The following is a 21,803-nucleotide window of genomic DNA, read 5'->3' on the forward strand; positions in this document are numbered from 1 at the left end:
GTTGGTTAAGTGATGGCCTTCGGCTCAGGTCATGATCCTGGGGTCTCAGGATCGAGTCCCGCATCAGGCTCCCTGCTCAGCAGGGAGTCTGCTTCTCCCTCTGACCTCCCCCGCCTTCTTTCTCTCTCTCATTCTCTCCCTCTCAAATAAATAAATAAAATCTTTAAAAACAAAACAAAAACAAAAATAAAAAACCACTTGTGGTTCTAATTACCAGGATTTACCTTTTGATCTAGTCTATCATATCTGAGAACACTGTATAGTTAATAATTCATGATCTCTGCTTATTGGGTGCCAGGGTCTCAAGATTCCTTGATGAACAAGACAACGATGACATCCAGGGAAAGCCCTTAGCCCAGAGAAGTGTACAACAACCAGGAGCTTCCGTATACATGTTGGTTACTATCTCTGCTGCTACACCTATTATGTGAGGCCGAGCTGGGCCCTCGAGCCTTCTGGTCTAGTGGCAGAAACAGGCAAGTAAGCAGACCCCTTTGGTCCGGTGGTGTAGGTTGTGCAGGGGTTAACGATGCTTGGGTAACACAGAGGAAGGGGCAGCTTAGGGACTCAGGGAGACAACCCAAATGAAGGGAGTGAAGGAAGGGAGCAGGCAATGAGGAAATGTACATAGAGCAGCTAGGGGAAAACATGTTTATAGAGCTAAAATTGTACATCCAGTCCTGTAATAAATGTCGTCTTTAATTTTTTCTGTTGATTGAGATACAGTTTACGCACTGTGAAATGCACCCATCTTAAGGGTATAGTTGGATGGGTTTTGATACAGAATCTCCCCCTGTGCCTCTTCGGGTCGGCGCTCCTCCAGCCCCTCCCCCTCCCGCCACCTGAGGAGCCAGGGTTCTGAATGTTTCTCACTGTAGCTTTGCCTGTTACATAATATATAAATGGGAGTAAATGGTATGTCATTTTGTGTTTGTCTTCTTTTAGCCTTGTAGCTGCGAGATTCATCCACTGTTGCTTGTGTGAATGGTTTGTTCTTTAATTTCTGGGTGTTTTATTTCACGAATGTAACAACATTTGTTTATGCGTCCTCTCATTATGTTGTTTGGGTTATTCCAGTTCTTTTTCTCAATGCCTGTTAATTTATTGAGATGTAATGATAGATAGCATTGGGTAAGTTTGAGATGCACAACTCGTTGGTTTGAGACATTCATGTATTGCAATATGGTTACTATAGTGACATTAGCTAACATTTCTATCATGTCATGTAATTATGTCTTTTTTGTGTTGAGAACAATTAAGATCTAGTCTGCTAGCAACTTTGAAGATTATTATACAGTATTGTGGACTAGAATCACTGTATTATGCATTAGATCCAAACTCACTTATCTACTAATTGCCATCATTTTTGACAGTTATAAATAAAGCTGCCATGACCATTCTTATGAAAATCTTTTTTGGGACATATATCTCTAGGGTTGGAATTGCATAGCCAAAGGATATGTCAATATCTAACTTTATAAGACATTGACAAACCACTGTCCAGCAAGCGTCTCTGGGCAAAAATCTCTTCTCCCCAGAATCACTGTTTTATGCCGCCTCCTGTCCAATATTTTAGAACCACTCTTTAATATCTTTATCCAGTTTTCTAGTTGTTTACTCCAGGAGGGCCAGGCCATACCAATTTCTTCTTCATGCCAGCATCTACATTCCTGTAACAACTTTTGATGGCAGAATAATAGGTCACCATCTGGGTACGTGATAATTTATTCAACCTGTTCCCATTGTTGGACATGTCAGGTGTTTCCAATTTTATAAAATCAGGCTGCAACACATATTTACATATTTTTGTGACCACAGTGCTGATTATATCTTCATGTAGATTGCAAAAAATGGGATTATTGGGTCAAAGAGTTTAAACATCCTTTCATTGCGACCTGGAGTGCCTTATTTTTTCAAAAATACTATTCCGTTTACAGATTCACTAACAGTGAATCAAAGTTTGTGTTTCACAATGCTTCAGGAGCACAGAGATTAACATTTCCTTTCAGTTTTTGTTCTCTACCAATTGAATACCTGAGCCTCTCTTGTTTATTTATTTATTCATTTGTTCGTGCTCTGTAACATATATTTATTGACTTACGTCACTATATTGGACATATATTTGGGAGTACTGGGTTGAATTCAGATGCTTAAGTAATGCTTATTTGTTCTTGTCTATTATCTTCACATGGATAAATTGTGTCATGATTATTAATCTCTATGGGAGCAATCAAATTGCTTGTAACATGGTGGTGGCATTTTTTAGACACATTTGGATCTCAATGCAAGAGACAGGATAGAATTTTCCTATTGTAACAAAAGAGAAAAAAAAGAATTAACTCTAAATATCATTGTTTGAGAGGTGCCAAGAATAGCTATGGCGCTTGAGGAAAATCACTAAAAATCCAATAGTGGTAGCTCACATCAATTTACAAAATTTTGTAAAGTCTTCTCCTGCAAATATTATTTCACACTAGACTTACAATGCGAGATAAGTGAAGAACATACTGATTCGTATTCCCGTTATTCATTGTGAAAAATGCGGTGGAAGGTAGAGAAAATATTCTCTGGATTTGTCATTTGAAGCCTGAGTTGTAGAAACCATCAAATTGAGTTTTATCATTCTCTAGATGGTAAGAAATTAAAAACTCATGAACTGGGGGGAGCGATTCTGGGTCTTACTCTAGAAGCATTAATCTCGGTGGGATGACAAAGCCATCACAGTGACAAAGGTAGAAACTCTAATGACTGGGATGACAGTGTAGATGCCCGCACATTTCCTCAGACCTGGGAGCCCTTAAAAATATTTTTGCAGCGACTTGGAGGGTACTGACCTGCTCCGGCCTGCCCTTTATGCGCCATAAGGTACGGAAATGGAAGCTGGGAAAGCTGTGAGATCAAATTAAAACCTGCAAATTATTAGCTGGGGAGGCACAGCTGTCCAAACCCAGACATCCTGAGAAATTTGGTGAAGACTTAAAACCACTCATGAGCCAGTGGAGGTGGTGTAGGCTTTCTTCGAGTAACTGATAACTACGATAATAATGTGTAAATCAGCTTTCTTTGTTGCTGAAAAACCAATAGACTTTCTTTCTTTCTTTCTTTCTTTCTTTCTTTCTTTCTTTCTTCCTTTCTTTATTTATTTATTTATTTATTTAGAGAAATTTTAGATTGACAGAAAAATGGAGTGGGGAGTACCAGGGTTCCCAAAATCCCCTCTAGAAAAGCTTTTGGTCAAACTTAGGCAGTCATCATATTTTTAAAAGCAAATCAGCAAGTGGCTGAACTAGTGCAGATTTTGTAGTTCCTGCGAACTTGCCCCCTGGTATTTGGAAGGTGACTGAGAATTGTCAGACTTAAAATTTAACATTTTTCTCTAATATCTTCTGGCGTATTATCAGAGCCTAGTTCCTTTGATCTTCATAGGACACAAACACAAGAAAGCTAGTGAGATGACCATGGCCTCCGTTGAGATGGCCAACACTGAGCGCTATTTCTTGCTTTCCACCAGAATGACCCAGGGGGGCCAGACAGGAAGCTGCTGCCCAGGTGTCAGCTCATGAGCCTCAGGGGGAAAACATTCTGTCTGAACCGTGGATCTCCAGACAAGACATCGCTGGGATCTCATTTTCCTTTTCAAACCCTAATGGTTTGGGGCTCAGGTTTTATACATAGTGAACTACCATCATGTCTTACCGGAGCTCATGAGAACATGACAGAAATAGGGTCATGTAGGAAAGGGAAGACTCTAGATGTGCCCTTACACTGTGTGTTTGACCTCCACATGGCTTCACTGGTTTCTCCAGAGTTCCCTCACTGGAGATACTGGACTCCCACTCACGTTCAATTTGGAAATCTCCATCTTCCACGAAAAGTTGAATCTTCATATCATCTAATGTTCTTTCCCTATTTTCACATCTTTTTATTTCTTGAGGAACCATTTTTAAGGGTACAGTTCACTGGTGTTAAGTACCTTCACGTTGTTGGACAACCATCACCACTATTCACCTCTAGAACTTTCCCATCATCCCAAAATAAAACTTTGTGCACTAACTCCCTGTTCCTCCCATCCTTCCCCAGCCCCAATGAACCATACTTCTAATTTCAGTCTCTATGAATTTGACTACTTTAAGTAACCCATGTGGGTGGTATTTATAGTTATTTGTCCTTTGTATCTGGCTTATTTCACTTAGCATCATGTCTGCAAGTTTCATCCATGCTGTAGAATGTATTAGAATTTCATTCTTTTTTAAGGCTGAATAATATTCCATTATAGGGCTATCCCAAAGTTTGTTTACCCATATATCCATTGATGGATATTTGGGTTAATTCCATCTCTTGGGTATTGTGATTTGTGCTCCTGCAGACATTGGTGTATTAGTATCTGAGTCCCTGCTTTCAATTTTTGTGGGCATATATTCAGAACTGGAATTACTGGCTCAAAAGGGAATTCTATGATTAATTTTTTGAGGACCCCCCATACTGTCTTGCATAATGGCTGCACCCTTTTACATTCCTGTCACATCTTTTTAAGTAAACAAAAGCCTTCCTGCATAAGACACTTATTTAGATAGTCTTAAAAAAAAAAAGCTTTAAATGCGATGATTTAAATGTGATAACCATCAGTTCAGTGCCTGACAAGTGACAGATGCTCAGTGAAGTTCGATGTTTCTAAAGGAAAATGAGACTCTTTAAATAGGACATAGACCAACTTCCCACATAAAGAACGAAGTCTTGCAAAAACAAACAAAAAATGCTTTCTAATCTCTCTAGTGCTAAAACTATAAACGATTCAGCTAGATTTCATGAACAAAGGAAAGAAACACACAATTATTGTTTCTAGGAGTTGTAAATGTGTAATGAACCAGTTAATGTTTAATGGAGTTAGTCAAGTGCAGATTTGCACAGCTTTTCTGGATGGTATTGCCTGTTGGATTTGCGAGGCTTAATGATTAGGGGCCCCTTTTACTTTCATAGAGTGAGCTAAGGGAGGAGAAGAAGGGATATGGAGATAAAGGTACGAAAGCATCGCTAGAGCAACTCGGGTATCCTGGGCCAACAGGAGATCTAACAGATGAACCAGAAAGAAGCTGAGTTGAGAAGTTGAGAGCTGGAGAGCTCTGCCTGGCCTCTTTGTGTTTTCTTTCTCACTCACATTTGACCTTTTAGAAAACTCTTGAAGACCCACTTGACCTTTTCTCTGCTTAGGTCTTGGTCTTTGCTACGTCAACACCAGCATCTTTCCTGATTTCCCAGCACCCACATCCAGTTGTGTGATCTTTTCATCCCTGTTGACCCTGCAGCTTCCTGGCTTAAGGTCCTCTCATGGTCTATAAGTCTGAACATAGTGCAAGGACCCACACCCTGCCCAAGCTCCCTCCCGCTGTCTACATTCAGGCCAGCCTGGCTTCCTGCCATTTCTACACTGCTCTGTGCTGTGGCCCTGCGGGGTCTTCACTCCCTTTCCTTCTGTCCCTTCTCTCCCTTTACTCGTCCCCCACATCACTGCTGTATTGGTTGCATCTGTCACAGTCCCTCTTACAAAGCAGATGCTCAATCCATGTATATTGAATGAACCATAAGTGGAAAATTGTTAAGGCTCATTCCTTGCTCCCTCCCTCGTGTCCTGCTGGAGCGCATCTCTGAGAATAAGATCTCTGCTTCTCTCCCCATCCCTCCTGTTCCCCAGGAGAGGAGCAGTCATTTTTCTACCTGGCTGAAGAGCTGACCATCTGGGGTCACATCTCTGTTCTTCTTTTACTGAGCAGATTATTCTCAGGACACAGGTTCCCAGCCCACAGGCCAAGGTCATGGAGCAGGTGTGCATACGTTTGTTCAGCCCATGACACAGAGGCTCTATGTCAGGCAGACCACTCATTTGAAGCCATGATGTCCATTTTTCCTTTTTTTTTTTTCTGGAATATTGCTAACTTCTTTCTTCAGTCTCCATGACACATACCTGAGCCTGCTTCCACAGTCAACAGGGGAAGAAAGGAAAGCTCTTTTATTGTCACCCCTGTTCCAACCTGACAAAGGGAAGACTGCATATTGGGGAAAATCCTTATATAATTTCAAAGGCTAAGATATTCGTAGGTGAAAACCTGGTGGAGGTTAGGCATCAGAGGATAGGAAAGGTGCTTTTTGTATTTCTCAGATCTGAGAATGACCTCTGAATATATCTCAGAAGTGTGTTTATCTCATTCTAGCGGGGGGCTGGGCTGTCACATGACACTTACAGGATGGGAAAAAAGGTAGACATGCTCACAAAGGGCATTTGGTGACATCCCTGCTTGTGCTTTTGAGGTGGTTTCAACTAAGCTTCCACAAAACTTAGCAAAATCATTCCAGAGCGCTCAGGGACATTGAGTGTTGGGGACAATTATGTGGAGACATAACATGGGAACAGGAAATGAAAACCAACCCCTTCCTCTTCAGATTTGACTTCTTAAAAGTGGTTCAACCCTTTTCCATTGCGACACTGCTAGTGATCCTTAAATGGAAACTGTGACATGTGGCGCATGGGACAGCTTATTGGTCTGCCCTTTTTAAAATAGCTTTTCTAGGTGACGAGAAACAGAACTGCTTCTGGCAGATGTTCTTAATATCCCTTTCCTGTCTTCAGATTGCTGGTTCTAGGTGCCTCTTCACTGTTCGGATAGGCTCCTGTGGCTGTGCCCTCTATTGGCTAGTGACCACCTTTAGTACTTTTGTTTTTCCTCAATGTCTACTTGAAGTGTCGAGCTTGCTTCCAAAGTGGCCGTTCCCAATTTTCTGAGACACGAATCTTAAAAAATTTAAGGAAAGAAACTGAGTTGATCTAAATGTGTCACTACTGATAACCAGTTCTTTCTCTCCCCAATAAAAAGAAAAGGCAAAAAAGGAAGAAAGTTGGGGGCGGGGGAGATTGGATTTTGACATGTTTATTTTGCATTTCTAATGACAACATCGAATTTAAAGAAAAACAAATCTAGTTTTATTCCAAAGTTCTCTTCTCATTCACAAATCTGTTTCCTTCTGTCTGTTAATTTTGTATGCTGTTCCTGAAACAAGGAGATAACAGTAAATAGTCAACTAAAATATGGTAGAAACGACGTTTTAAGGTAATTGTCTGTAAGAGGCATACCTAAAATGTACATTACACATATCCCTTGTGCCAAGGAGATTTCCTTGCCCCAAACTTTGCTTGTTACTTCACAAGATTATCAACTGACTAGATGTTTGAGTGATGGATACTCTAAACTCAGAAGTGATTCGTGTCTGTGGTAGTAGATGGCCTTCTAGTACATAATAACTTCTCTATTCTTGAGTAATAAATATTCAAATGATTATTTTGAATTTTATCTTCTAATAATGTCGTAAGAAATAAATCTTCAAAGCATAAATTCACTACTTTTATGGGGATAATTGAGAAATACTACTTATCAAATACACTTAACTCTTTTTTTCTTTTTAAAGATTTTATTTATTTATTTGACAGAAAGAGCAGGAGAGCACAGGCAGAGGGAGCAGGAGAGGGAGAAGCAGTTTCCCCACTGAGCGGGGAGCCCAGTGTGGGGCTAGATCCCAGGATTCTTGAGATTGTGACCTGAGTCGGAGGCAGATGCTTAACTGACTGAGCCACCCAGGCGTTCCACACTTAAGTCTTTTTAAATGTCATTTGACATATAACCTAAAACTCTTCTGTCTGGGAAAATCTCTTTTCCAGCACATAAGAGGGAAAACATCCCTCTAGTCTATCACAGAGGCCATAAGTGCTTGTACGGATGGAAAATTTCCAGAGGGGTGTTCCCAATTGGTATCTGGGTCCCCCACAGATTATGGGCCGAGGTCCAGCAGAGAAAGGCCAAGCTTTCTGTGGAGATGAGAGACTTGACTTCACTACCTACATTGGAAGTTAACCCTCACCTTTGGAGAATTAGACTACCAGGCTTGTCAGATGCCTGTGCCTGAGGTGGATTTAATATATAAGTAAGTGAAGACAGCAGCCCCCATGGAAATTCCTGTCTGGATTCCTCTGTAGGAAGTGGTGTTTGATGTAAGTCTACTGTGTTTCGGTGACAGTGTTTATGTGCATTGCGGTGATCATTAACAAAGGCCACTGGTGGAAAACAGTGATGAAGGTGGATTTTGAAACGGCTGCGTCAGCGTCAGGTTTGGCAAGACCGCAGTGACTGCGAGTCTGGTGAAAACCTGCATCGTCAGCTTGTGTGCGGCCAACCTTAGATGGAGAGGAAAGGCAGTTGAGTCAACCATGCACATGTGTGTGCATGCACACACACACACACACACACACACACAAGTATCACAGATTTCATTTGCGTAAATGTTTAAGATTCTATCTACTAACATAGAATCCCTAACTTTTTCTCTGTTGTGAGCCAGGACCTACTGATCAATGCACGTTTGGTGAATCAGAGCTTATATCAATTTGCTAGGCCTACCGTAGCAAGTAACGAGGACTGGGTGGCTCACCCAACAAAAATTTATATACTCGGAGTTCTGGAGGGTACAAGTCCAAGGTCAACATGTTGGCAGGGTTGATTTCTTCTGGAACTTAGCTTCTTAGCTTGTAGATGGCTTCTCATGGTGTCCCCACATGGTCACCCTTAGATCTGTGTGCATCTGTGTCCTAATCTTCTGAAGTCCCTGGTCGTGTTAGACTAGGGCTCACCTGCATGGCTTCATTTAACTTGAATGACCTCTTGACCCTGTCTGCAGATAGAGTCACATTCTGAGGTAGTAGGGGTTAGGACTTCGACATGGGAATTTTGGGGAGACACAATTCAGTCAAAAACATGGCTTCACTGAGGACAAACTATGTTTGGATGCTTCATGCATTCTTCTTCCTCTTTCATAGATTCACAGCTTGTAGTGCCTTTCTGGGTTTGTTTTTTGGTCTCCAATTTGGGGACCTTGAGGACTATGGAGAGATTGTGAGAACAATGCCCAGCTTCACAGCCCAAGGCCTTGATCAAGATTAGAGTTAAACATTTCCTTCCTTGAAGAATTGTCCTGTTTCCCCCTCATGGTTGTCCTTCGATTTAGCATGATTTTCTCGTAGATGGCTAAGCTCTCAGTATGAAAGCTGACAAGAGTTTGAGGAAAATCCAAGAACATGGTATTGCAATAACGGAAAAACTGGGTTAGCACCCACCCGTTGCCCCAGCCTGGAACATGGCCCTTCCTTTTCCTTGCCTTCTGTACCAGCAAAGCATGGTGATTGAGTATGGACTGCTGGGCTCAAAGCCCTACAGTATACATTAAAAAAAATATATTTTATTTATTTATTTGACAGAGAGCAAGAGAGCACAAGCAGGGGGAGCGGCAGAGTGAGAGAGAGAAGCAGACTCCCTGTCGAGCAGGGAGCCAGATGTGGGGCTTGATGCCAGGACCCTAGAATCATGACCTGAGCCAAAGGCAGATCCTTAACTGACTGAGCCACCTGGGAGTCTCTGTGGCTCTCACAGTACCTGTGAGATCCTGGGATTACATAACCTTTCCATGCCTTAGTTTTCTCAACTGTAAAGTGGCAGAAATAACAATATATACTTCATAAGAAGAACCTAGTGATAGAATTAGAAAAGCCAATAATTCTAACAAGGCATTAATAATTCTAATTAATTATTAATTAATTAACTTGTTAATTTTATTAACAAGTATCATTAATAATTCATTGAATATTATTAATTAATTAATAATTCATTGTTGGCCACAGTACGTGCTCCATTAGCATTAGCTGTCATTCCTTTCCACCCCCCCCACGCCCCCCCCCCCAGCTCATCCCAGGCTCTCCCAATAGAAACTCCAGAGTTAGTTGGAACAGCTGCCACTGCATTTGTTTAGATGAACCCAGTGTGCAAGTGAACATAGGTGTCTTTTATTTGGGTATTACAAAAAGGAAGTTCAGCAGCCTTAGGTATGTGTGGACTTTTGGGAGCCAGTGCTCTTATTGGGACCTATGACTCAGTAGTTTGTCTCTCAATTTCGCTATACATCAGTTTCCAAATATGTAATGGGCACAACAGTCATTTGGAACTCAAGGAGTTGTTTGGGATTAAATGAGATGATATGCATAAAGTTTTAACATGCATGAAGTCATTCTGTTAGTTCTTTCCATTTTAAATGTGAAACTGGAAAACAGAAGGGAAATACATTTCATTTCAGCTGTCTTTGTGAATTTCCTTTCCTTCTATCCCTCTCTAGTGGGCTGCCCCATCATGCTGTCTCATTGGGCACCTCCATTTTTTTAAAAAAAGATTTATTTACTTATTTATTTGAGAGAGAGAGAGAGAGAGGGAGAGAGCGCACAAGTGGGGGGAAGGGTAGAGGGAGAGGGAGAGAATCTCAAGTAGATTCCCTGCTGAGCTTGGAGTCCCATGTGGGGTTCAGTCCTACCACCCCGAGATTATGACCGGAGCTGAAATCAAGAGTCAGATGCATAACCAACTCAGCCAGCCAGGCACTCCTGGGCATCTCCATTTTTTGGAGTCTTGTGAAATGGTAAATATTTTCAGATAAACAGGAAGTTGGAGCTGAGAACTTTGGATTCTGGAGATGATACATGATTTTTTATTTAAATGTCTGTAGGAGAGCTACATGAAATGGAATCCGCATGTTTTCTGCAGCTCCAAAGAATGGAATTTATGAGGCACCTTGAGAATCAATTCAGGGAAAGATCCCCTAACAGAGGAAATTTCCATAAAACAAAAGAACTATCTTGAGAACAAGTGAATTTCCTGTCACTGGAATGTTCCAAGAGGGGCTGGTTGGTGGACAGATGATTCCTTCTTAGTGCTGAATTTGGGGCTACGCAGCAACAAAATTCCCTTCCAAATGCAAGATTTACCTGGCTAGTGCTCATCTACATCCCATTTTCCCCCTGTATGCAAGCTCTGCACTTTCTAACTTTTTATTTCTTTCTAAATGACCAGTTTTTAATCTTTCAGAACAGTTTTTAATGTTTACAGAAAAACGAGTGTAAAGTACGGAATCCCATCCACCCCTCACTCTTCTGCATCCATTCCCCTTCTTATTCACATCTTGCATTAGTGTAAAATATTTGTTTCAACTGATGAGCTGATGTGGATACATTATTATTATTATTTTTTTTTTTTTAGATTTTTTTTTTTTTTTATTTGACAGAGATCACAAGTAGGCAGAGAGGCAGTCAGAGAGAGAGAGAGAGAGAGAGGGAAGCAGGCTCTCTGCCGAGCAGAGAGCCCGATGCGGGGCTCGATCCCAGGACCCTGGGATCATGACCTGAGCCGAAGGCAGAGGCTATAACCCACTGAGCCACCCAGGCGCCCCTGGATACATTATTATTAATTAAGTCCCTCATTTACAGTGTTTCACTCTTTGTGTTGCACATTCTATGGGTTTTAACAAATGTTTAATGACAGGTGTCCACAATTACATATCCTACAGGGTAGCTTCACGGCCCTAAGAATCCTCTGTGGCCCCCTGGAGGTCATCTGTCCTTCCCCCTCAACCCTTGACAACTACTGACCTTTTTCCATCTCTGTATTTTTACCTTATCCAGCATGCCATATTTTGGGGATTATATTGTATGTAGGATTGACCCTTTCACTTAGCAACATGCGTTTAAATTTCCTCTATATCTTTTCGTAGTGTGAGAGCTTATTTCTTTTTATCACTGAATAATATGTTAGTGGACAGTGTATCACACTTTGTTCATCCATTCGCCTTTGGAAATTTTCCATTCATTTAGGTAAGTACCGAGCAGTGCAGTTGCTGGGTTGTACGGTAAGAATATGGTAAGCTTTTATAGAAACTGACAAACCACATTCTAAAGCGGCTTTACCATTTTGCATTCCTGTCAGCGACTCATGGGAGTTCCTGTTGTTCCACATCCTTGTCGGCTTTCTGTATTGTTCATGTTTTGGATTGACGTCATTCAAATAGGCACACACGTAGTGGACTGTTTCCCCTCATATTCAGATGTGTTATTTCCAAATTACTGTAAGAAATACACTTGAGCTACCACTGGTGTAATGTGATGTCACTACAGTCATTCAGGATCCCGATGACACCAAAAACGAGAGAACAAGCACTCATGTTAATATTATTACTGTTCACGATGATTGTAATAATACACATTTATTCGTGAGAGTATTTTTTTGAGTTTATTTGGAAAAGTGATGCCTCCAGGGGAACATTCACAAGACCTATTTCTGATCAACATTTATATGGAATTACACCCAAAAGCGTGAGGAGACGTTGGCGATCATCCAATCGGTCTCTCAAGAGGCAATTTATTTTCAAGCGGTTCTACTGATTCTTGATTGACATTTCTTACTATCCTGGTTTTAGGTCTTTCAAGTCGCCTACGTCATCATCAAAGCTGCTAATGCGCCTCGACCTGGGAACTGGATTTTGGAACGTTCTCTGGACGGCACCACGTTCAGCCCCTGGCAGTATTATGCAGTTAGTGACACGGAGTGTTTGACTCGTTACAATATCACTCCGAGACGGGGGCCGCCCACCTACAGGGCTGATGACGAAGTGATCTGCACCTCTTACTATTCTCGCCTGGTACCCCTTGAGCATGGAGAGGTACTGTGCCCACCGCAGCGATGTCGTGTTTTTCTCCAGAGCCCTCACCTCCGATGTAAAGATAGCCGTTTGTAAGAGCCAATATCAGACATTCCAGGTCGATCTCTCTGAGTACAGATTACAGAGATCTTTAACTATCTAGCTGTGTTCAAGGTATCGACGGGAGTCTCCTGATGATTGATGTTGTAACCCATACATTTCACCTTATTGATTTCTTCCTTTCAAGAAGAGCCCTTAGTCTTCCGTCTGCCGTGACTCAATAACTCTATCAGATCCTCTTAAAGCACTTTTCCCATGACACCAGGGCAAGCACATTTGTAGAAATATTAAAGGGAGAGTGAAAATGCCTCTAAAAGATGTAGTTTCTAGTTATCTCTGCGACATTCTCCTGTTTGGAGGTGTTGAGGATTGGAGATGGCTCGTGAAGTACTCCAGCTCAGTGCTCACCAAGCCCACAGTGGAATTCACACTTCACATAGGGTGGCTCGGTTGGTTAAGCGACTGCCTTTGGCTCAGGTCATGATTCCAGAGTCCCAGATCGAGTCCTGCATCGGGCTCCCAGCTCCATGGGGAGTCTGCTTCTCCCTCTGACTGTCTCCCCTCTCATGCTTTCTCTCTCTCAAATAAATAAATAAAATCTTTAAAAAAAAAAAAGGCAGAGTATAATCAAAAACAAGTTATTCTTTTTTTTTTTTTTTTTGGTAAGTAGAGGAAGCAGGATAGGGGGGTGCGGGGAAGGGCAGACCGAGAGAGAATCTTAATCAGGGCAGAGCCCAGTGAGGGGCTCGATCTCATGATCCTGAGATCATGACTTGAGCCAAAATCAAGAGTCAGATGCTTACCTAACTGAGCCTCCCAGGCGCCCCCAAGAATCAAGCCATTCTTTAGTAGCGTCTGGTTTGATGAGATAAAACTACAAATCCTCTCCTGAGGACTCTTCACCGCAGGAATTCTGCAGCAAGCCTGCATTGTTTCAAGAGCCAAGATTAAGAGAGTAGGTATACAAAGCTTTCTGGCACCTTCTCTCACTCTCTCCAGTCTGTTCTGGGCATTTAGAATTTGTTTCATAGGAGTCATAGCCTAATGATGCACGTTGAAATACCTTCCACACTGGGAGAAGTGGTCCTGTTAAGTTTTCTAGCCATCTCTGAGCTGCCAGAAGGCATAACTTCAAATTAATTGAAGATGTTTTGTGATCATGGTGTTCACTGTTAGTACTTAACAAATGTTGGGTTTCTACAAGAATCTAGTTGTTTGGTTTGATTTTTGAGTAGTATCAGTAAAAGATTATGTCCTGAAGTTAAACAATCAGGGCTATATTTTTGCATGCTTAAAATGGACATCTATTCGTTTTGATGTCTTTATCGTTAGATTCACACATCACTAATCAACGGCAGACCAAGCGCTGATGATCTTTCACCCAAGCTGTTGGAGTTTACTTCCGCCCGATACATTCGCCTTCGCTTACAGCGCATTAGAACCCTCAACGCCGATCTCATGACCCTCAGCCACCGTGATCCTAAAGACCTTGATCCTATTGTTACAAGACGGGTGAGTCTATGGCAGGGCTCCTGCCCATTGTGAAAGGTTTATTTTGTTTAAGGAACACAGACTTTTCTTTTTGATTGGCTTCCTTCTCCCAGGTTGGCCTTTTCCCCCCTTATTTCATTGAAGATCATTATATATGCTTTGTTTAACATGCCACCTTTCTCAACTAAGGGATGGTTCTGACATTGCGTCCTTGCCCTCCCCCCACCCTTCCATAATGCCATTCTGTAATGAATGCTGTGGTATTGCTCTTTACACTCTGGTCTGACTCCACATCTGATCTTTAGCAAGTAAGCTGTTGTTTTTGCTTAAAAGGAAATTTTAAAGTTTGAGTTATAATTTACATTCAAAAAGATGTACTGATTTTAAGTGTATAGTAAATATACAAGGCTTATGTGGGCAAATATTTTCAAATCCCTTGGATAAACTAGGAGTGGAATTACTGAGTTATAGTGTAGCTGTGTGTTTAATATTGAAGAATTCGTGAAGCCATATGGAAAGTTTTACCATTTTGTAGACCAGCAACCGGTGAGAGTGCTGTTGTATGTCACAGATTGTCACAGATTTGGGTTGTCATTCCATTTTCATTTTTTTTTTTTTAAGATTTTATTTATTTATTTATTTATTTGACAAAGATCACAAGTAGGCAAAGAGGCAGGCAGAGAGAGAGAAGGGGAAGCAGGGTCTCCACTGAGCAGAGAGCTGGACGTGGGGCTCGATCTCAGGACCCTGAGACCATGACCAGAGCTGAAGGCAGAGGCTCAACCCACTGAACCACCCAGGTACCCCTCAACCCATTTTCAGATCAGCCATTCTCATATGCATATGGGGATGGTTCCTTGTGAGGTTAATTTGTATTTTCCTGATGACAAGTGTGAACCCGTGCTTATCAGTATCTGATCAAATATTTTTGTCCATATTTCATTTGGGTCATTCTGTCTCCTTATTACAGAGCTATAAAAGACTTCTATATATTTTGTGTACAAGTCCTTTGTCAGATCTCCACATTGCAAATATCTTCTCTGTCTGGAGTTTGCTTATTCACTTTCCCATGACATTTGAGAGGTTTTAATTTTAATGAAGTCCCATATATTATTTTTCTTTAATACTTCATGTTTTCTGTATCTTTTCTGAAAACCACTTTTTAAATTCCAGGTTTGCAAAGATGTTATCCTAGGCTTTGTCTGGTAGCTTTATAGTTTTAGCTTTTACATCTATTGTCTTTCAAATTAATTTTTGTGTTTGGTGTGAGGTAGAGGTCAAGGCTCTTCATTTCCCTGTACATGTCTGCAACAGTGCCAGCACCATTTGTCTTTATGCTAATAACAAACGTTCTCAATTGCTGTAGTGTCTTAGACTTAAGCCTTGAAGTCAGGTACTAAAATAGCCCAACAGAGTTCTTTTTTGATATCTTTGGCTATTCTAGATTCATTTTGTCTCCTTATAAATTTTAGAATGGGTTTGTTAATTTCTGCCTCCCCCCCCCCAAAAAAAATATCCTGCTAAGATTTTCATTGAGATTCCACTGGATTGATAGATCAGTTTGAGAAGGACTTCAGAAGACATTTTGATAATATTGGATCCTCTAATCTGTGAACATCCTGTATCTCTCCACCTGTTTTGGCCCTCTGTAGTTCCTCTTGGCAGTGTTTCGTTATTTATTTGTACCTCTATTATTCAGCTTATTCTTAATATACATTTTTGTCTGTTAGCCTTAGTAGATTGTTTTCTAAATTTTATTTTCTGTTTCTCCATTGCTAATGTGTAAAAATACAGCCCATTTTTGTTGATTGATTTTGCATATTACTTTTGCTAAATTGTTAAAGTCACAGATTATTTCTAGTAGGTTTTTTTTTGTTTGTTTGTTTTAGAGTTTCCCAAGTACACAATAATATCATCTACAAATAATGAGAATTTGGCCGTACCGTGCACTCTTTCTGTCTTTGATTTCTTTTTTCTTGCATTATTGAACTGGATGGGACCTCCCATAGATGTGGAATGGAAATGATGAGAGCAGATTGCGAGAGGAAAGCACTTAATCTTTCACTGCTAGCTCTCAGGTTTTCATGGATTCCCTTTATTAGGGCTGAACAGATTCTTTTACTGGCTTGCCAGCTTTTTTTAAATGAATGGTGGTAAACATGTGTGTAACGCGTTTTTTGTGAATTTATAGAAATGATCAAATGATTTTTTTCTCCTTTATCCTGTTAATATGGTGATTTACATTTACTGATCTTCCTATGTTGAACGAACTTTGCATTTTGGGGGAAAATTCTACTTGGTCATGAGTTGTTATCTTTTGTATAAAGTACTATATTCAATTGTAGAGTGCTGCATTCAGTGTTCTTTATGGGTTTTGAATATGACTGGCTGGTATGAGATACAGCCGAGTTCAGAATTTCTTTTAGATTCATTTGGTTTCTGTTGATGAGCTCATTGGGGCACTTTTTGTTTAAAATCAACACAACGATTTTTGTGCCTGAAGTATAATTTAAAAGGTGTATCAAATTATTTTTTAGGTTACCCATAACAGCTGAGCTGTATGTTGGAGAGCCCAGCATTTTCTTTGAACTGAAATAAAAGAGGCCTTAATTTCTGTTTGTCACTTTCTTTTTCCTTAGTATTACTACTCAATCAAAGACATTTCTGTTGGAGGAATGTGTATTTGTTATGGACATGCCAGTAGCTGCCCCTGGGATGAAACTACAAAGGTGAGTTCCAGTATTGTACAGTTTATGAAAACTTTAAAAGACGAGTTATAGCTACAGTGTTTGCCTTACTGTTTTTTTTCTTTACTCAAGTCAGGTGTTGAAAGGTATGAAATCATGCTGCAAAAAAAATTTTTCAGGTAATTTAACTGGTTTCATTTTTTTGACCAAATTTATTCCACTTTCTTTGGAAGATATATTTCTTTTGTTTGTTTGTTTTTTCCTCATTTGTCCAGCCCAAAGAAGATATTTTTTTTTATCATGTTAAACATACTCTTTAATCTCTATCACTATTTGACCTATCTTCCCTACTCCATACCCCTCCCCTCTGATAACCATCAGTTTGTTATCTATGCCTAAGAGTCTGTTTCTTGGTGTGCCTCTGCCTCTCTTTCTTTTTAAATTCTACATATGAGCAAGACCATATGGTATTTGTCATTGTCGTTGTCTGACTTACTCTCTAGCTCTATCCATGTTGCAAATGGCAAGATTTCATTCTTTTTTATGGCTGAGTGATATTCCATTGTATAGAAGATAGCACTTCTTCATTCATCTATTGACGGTCACTTGGGCTGCATTCATAGTTTGGCTATCATAAATAATGCTGCAATAAACATAGGGTACGAGTACCTCCTTGGAGTTAGCATTTTTATATTTATTGGGTAAATACCCAGTAGTGCGTTTGCTGGATCATAGAGTAGTTCTATTTTTGATTTTTCGAGGAACCTCCACACTGTTTTCCAGTGTCTACACCGGTGTACATTCCCACCAGGAGTGTAGGTGTAACTTCTTCTCCTTTCTCTATATCCTCATCCCTTGTGTTGTTGATTTTAGCCATTCTGACAAGTGTGAAGGAATATCACATTGTAGCTTTGATGTGCATTTCCCTGATGATGAGTAATGTTGAGCATTTTTTCATTTGTCTGTAAGTCATCTGGATGTCTTCTTTGGAAAAATATCTTTTTTTGTCTTCTGCCCATTTTTTAATTGGATTATTGGTTTTTGGTGTTGAGTTGGATCAGTTCTTTATATATTTTGGATGCTAACTCTTTCTTGGGTGTGTCATTTGCAAATGTCTTCTCCCATTCAATAGGTTGCCTTTTAGTTTTGTTGATGGCTTCCTTTGCTGTGCAGAAACTTTTTATTTTGATGTAGTCCCAATAGTTGATTTTTGCTTTTATTTCCCTTGCCTCAGAAGATATATCTAGAAAAATGTTGCCATTGCCCATGTCAGAGAAATTATGCCTGTGCTCTCTTCAAGAATTTTTATGGTTTCAGGTCTCACATTGGGTCTTCAATCCATTTTGAATTTATTTCTGTGTATGGTAAAAGAAAGTGGTCCAGTTTCACTCTTTTGCATGTAACTGTCCAGTTTTCCCAATACCGTTTGTTGAAGACATTTTTTTCTCCTTGTATATTCATTCCTCCTTTGTCAAAGCTTAATTCACCATATAATTCTGGGTTTATTTCTTGGTTTTCTATTCTATTCCATTGATCTATATGTCTGTTTTTATGCCTGTACCATACTGTTTAAATTACTACCACTTTGTAATATAACTTGAAATCCGGAATTGCGAAACCTCCGATTTTATTTTTCATTTTCCAGATTGCTTTGGCTATTTGAGGTCTTTTATGGTTCCATACAAATTGTAGGATTGTTTGTTCTAATTCTGTGAAAAATGCTGTTGGTGTTTTGGTAGGATTGCATTAAATCTGTAGATTTATTTGAGTAGTACAAGCATTTTAACAGCATTAGTTCTTCCAATCCATGAGTGTGGAATTTCTTTCCATTTTTTTGTGTCATCTTGAATTTCTTTCATTGGTGTTTTATTGTTTTCAGAGGACAGTTCTCTCACCTCTTTGGGTAAGTTTACTCCTAGATGTTTTATTGTTTTTGGTGTAATTGTAAATGGGATGGCTTTCTTAATTTCCTTTGCTGCTGCTTCATTATTAGTGCATAGCAATGCAACAGATTTCTGTAGGTTAATTTTGCATCCTGCAACTTTACTGAATTCATTTTTTAGTTCTAGTAGTTTTTTGGTGGAGTCTTTGGGGTTTCCGTATATAGTAACATGCCTTCTTTCTTCCTTAGCAGTTTCGATGCCTTTTATTTCTTTTATTTTTTTCGTTTGGGTGATGTATTTCTGATTAAATATATACTATGAATTTTTTTGTTGTAAAATACACATAACATGAAATTTACCATTTTAACCATTTTCAAGTATATAGTTCTGTGTATGATCTTTGAAGCTCTTTTCTGTATAAGACTGTCAAGCAAAAACCATGCAGTTATAATTTATATAATTTATACTTATTTTTCTTTAAAAGAATGGTTCCTTTCCTCCCATTTTGTCCCTCTTCCATGTTTGTGGTACTAAATCAAGAGAAAATCAATTTTACCCATTTTAGCATAATAATAAGTGAATAATATGATGCGCTGTTTCCTCTTAAACAACTTATATGAAGCGACTTGGTATTCTGTCCCCCTCCAGTCTTTGTAATTCGCTGACTCTCGAATAGGATTATCCTCTATTGAGGCTGAAAACGAGGCAGATCAACAAAGTATTTAGGAGGTGCTTATAAACCCTGAATATCAGTGCATCTTATTTGGAAAACTTTTTGTTCATGAGCCCATTTCAGTTTTAGTTCTGCTTTATTCTCTCTCACTTCTGTTTGTAACCAGGTCACGTGCATATATTTTCCTCCAACAATGAATGCCTCCACGCTCTGTTGGAGCCATATGTCCTCAGGGTTACCGCCATGCTGGATATGTGACCGTGATCAGTTCTGTTACAAATGAAGTTACAAAAATTATGCAGGTTAATTTCCAGATGTCATTTTGTATTTCCCATTTCTAGAAACTACAGTGTCAGTGTGAGCATAACACCTGTGGAGAGAGCTGCAGCCGGTGTTGCCCGGGGTACCACCAGCAGCCCTGGCGGCCCGGCACCGTTTCCGCCGGGAACACGTGCGAAAGTAGGTCTCCTGAGAATGGAAGGATGTAGCGTTTTTCCTTCTTAATAGGCTTACTCTGATGATGACTTGACATTTTGACTAGTATGTAACTCGTTCTCTTATATATTCAAAGAGTTCCCAAAGTGATGTATTACTTGAAAACGATTTAAAATATTAAGGCCTACGTGTATCTTTAGGGATTTGCCATTTTATTTTGGTTTCCACTTCCCATATGTGAATGTATTCTTTATTAATTTGGACTTAATTTTTTTTGGATTTAATTTTTAAGTAAGCGATATATTCACACGATTCCAGCATCCACCAATATATAAACAATATGTAGGGAAAAGTATTACTTCCACTCTGTCTCCATCCATCCTACTTTTTACTATTTCTTATTATGTTCTTCCTGAAATTTTTATGCAAATAAAACATACATCAGCATATTCCTCCCCCCACCGTAGTTCCTACATGGGACCTGACATGCTATGACTATCATTCTATACATTGCTTTTATAGCTAACAGTATGTCTTGAAAATCTTTCCATGTTAGCAATATGAAACACTGTTCTTATTTTTTTATTTATTTATTTTTCTTTCAATCCAGTATAATTAACACACAGTGTTATGTTACTTTCAGGTATACGATATATTTATTACTCAGTGTTCATGAGGATGAGCGTGACTTCATCTCCTTCACCTATTTTACCCTTCCCTCCACCCAACTCCCTTCTGGTCACCACCAGTTTGTTCTCTATTGGAATGCTGTTTTTAAAACCAGTACCACTGAATTCCATTAAATGGATGCAATGTAATTAAAATAGCTACCCATCCATGGATAGTTCTGTTGTTCCCAGTCTTCTGTTAACACAAACAGCAGTGTGATGATCAAGCCTGTAGACATCATTCATAAATGCAGGTGTTTCTGTGGGATTATGATCCCAGAAGATAAGTTGAAGGGTCAAATGGGTATGCTTGTGTATAATTTTCATGTCTACTCCCAATCGTCCTCCATAAGATTGCCCATAATCTGTTAAATTTACTTATTCTGGAATTTTGATTTAATTTACGGTCCTAGAAACTTACTTAGGGAGGGAAGGGTTTTCTTTATATAGGACTTAATAAATACATTAATTGAGATGTTCAAATTCTCCTAGAATGTAATTGTCACAATAAAGCCCAAGACTGTTACTATGATGAAAGTGTTGCCAGTCAGAGGAGGAGTTTGAACACTGCTGGACAGTTCCAAGGAGGCGGGGTTTGCATCAATTGCGGGCAGAACACCATGGGGATCAATTGTGAGACCTGTATTGATGGATATTATAGACCATACAAGGTGAGAGTGTTTATATTATAGACCATACAAGGTGAGAGTGTTTCTTCACCAGAGCTGAATTTCATTGTCTTTCCAAAATGGAAAAGAGATTTTGCTAATGGTCACCTCCAATATTGGAAACTCATTTCCTTCTGTAATATTTCCTTTATATTCTTATTCTCCTAGTAGCCTTTTTCAGATATCCACTTCCTATCCAGTCTGTCCTGTTTTCCTAATCAGAGTAGGATGCTCACTTTTTAATTTAACTTGGATTTGGGGCCCTACTGTCTGTGTAGGCTTGGTTTTGTAATACTAACTGTGAATGTGAAGAGTCAGCCAAAAACTATCGCAGCTGTATCTTGCCCGTGGGGAGTGCTTGGTCCATCCTCTGCTGACCTGATAAGTAGTTATCACCCGGGTCCTACAGAGGTCTGGTCTAGGTGACAGTTATACGTGGCTGTGAGAGATAGAGGAGCAAGGGGAGCCCTGTAACAGTGATCATGGAGAAGGAAGGCACCTTACTAATGACACTGGCTGCTGTCCCATCCAAAAACATTTGGGGCTTTCTGTCTTGAGCTCACATTATTTTCCTGAGACCTACACTCCCTGGGTATACAAAATCACTATAATAGTCACATCTTGAATAAAAAGCCAGTAACTTGTCATTGGTATTATTGTTGATTTTATTGCTAATATTGCCATTC

At 39.8% G+C, this 21,803-nt stretch overlaps 1 protein-coding gene across 1 annotated transcript in view; it reads left to right on the top strand.

Annotated features, from left to right (window-relative positions):
* Positions 1–21,803, top strand: part of LOC111142456 (laminin subunit alpha 1) — a 126,471-nt gene that overhangs the window by 10,799 nt on the left and 93,869 nt on the right. Inside the window, exons 3-7 of the mRNA XM_022495618.1 lie at positions 12,331–12,573; positions 13,945–14,124; positions 16,743–16,832; positions 19,688–19,805; positions 20,942–21,120. Of these exons, the coding sequence (XP_022351326.1) occupies positions 12,331–12,573; positions 13,945–14,124; positions 16,743–16,832; positions 19,688–19,805; positions 20,942–21,120 (810 nt within the window). The remainder of the gene's footprint in view (positions 1–12,330; positions 12,574–13,944; positions 14,125–16,742; positions 16,833–19,687; positions 19,806–20,941; positions 21,121–21,803) is intronic.

The sequence above is a fragment of the Enhydra lutris genome, unplaced genomic scaffold (assembly GCF_002288905.1).
Source record: "Enhydra lutris kenyoni isolate GAN:26980312 unplaced genomic scaffold, ASM228890v2 scaffoldscaffold8, whole genome shotgun sequence".
Lineage (NCBI taxonomy): Eukaryota > Metazoa > Chordata > Mammalia > Carnivora > Mustelidae > Enhydra > Enhydra lutris.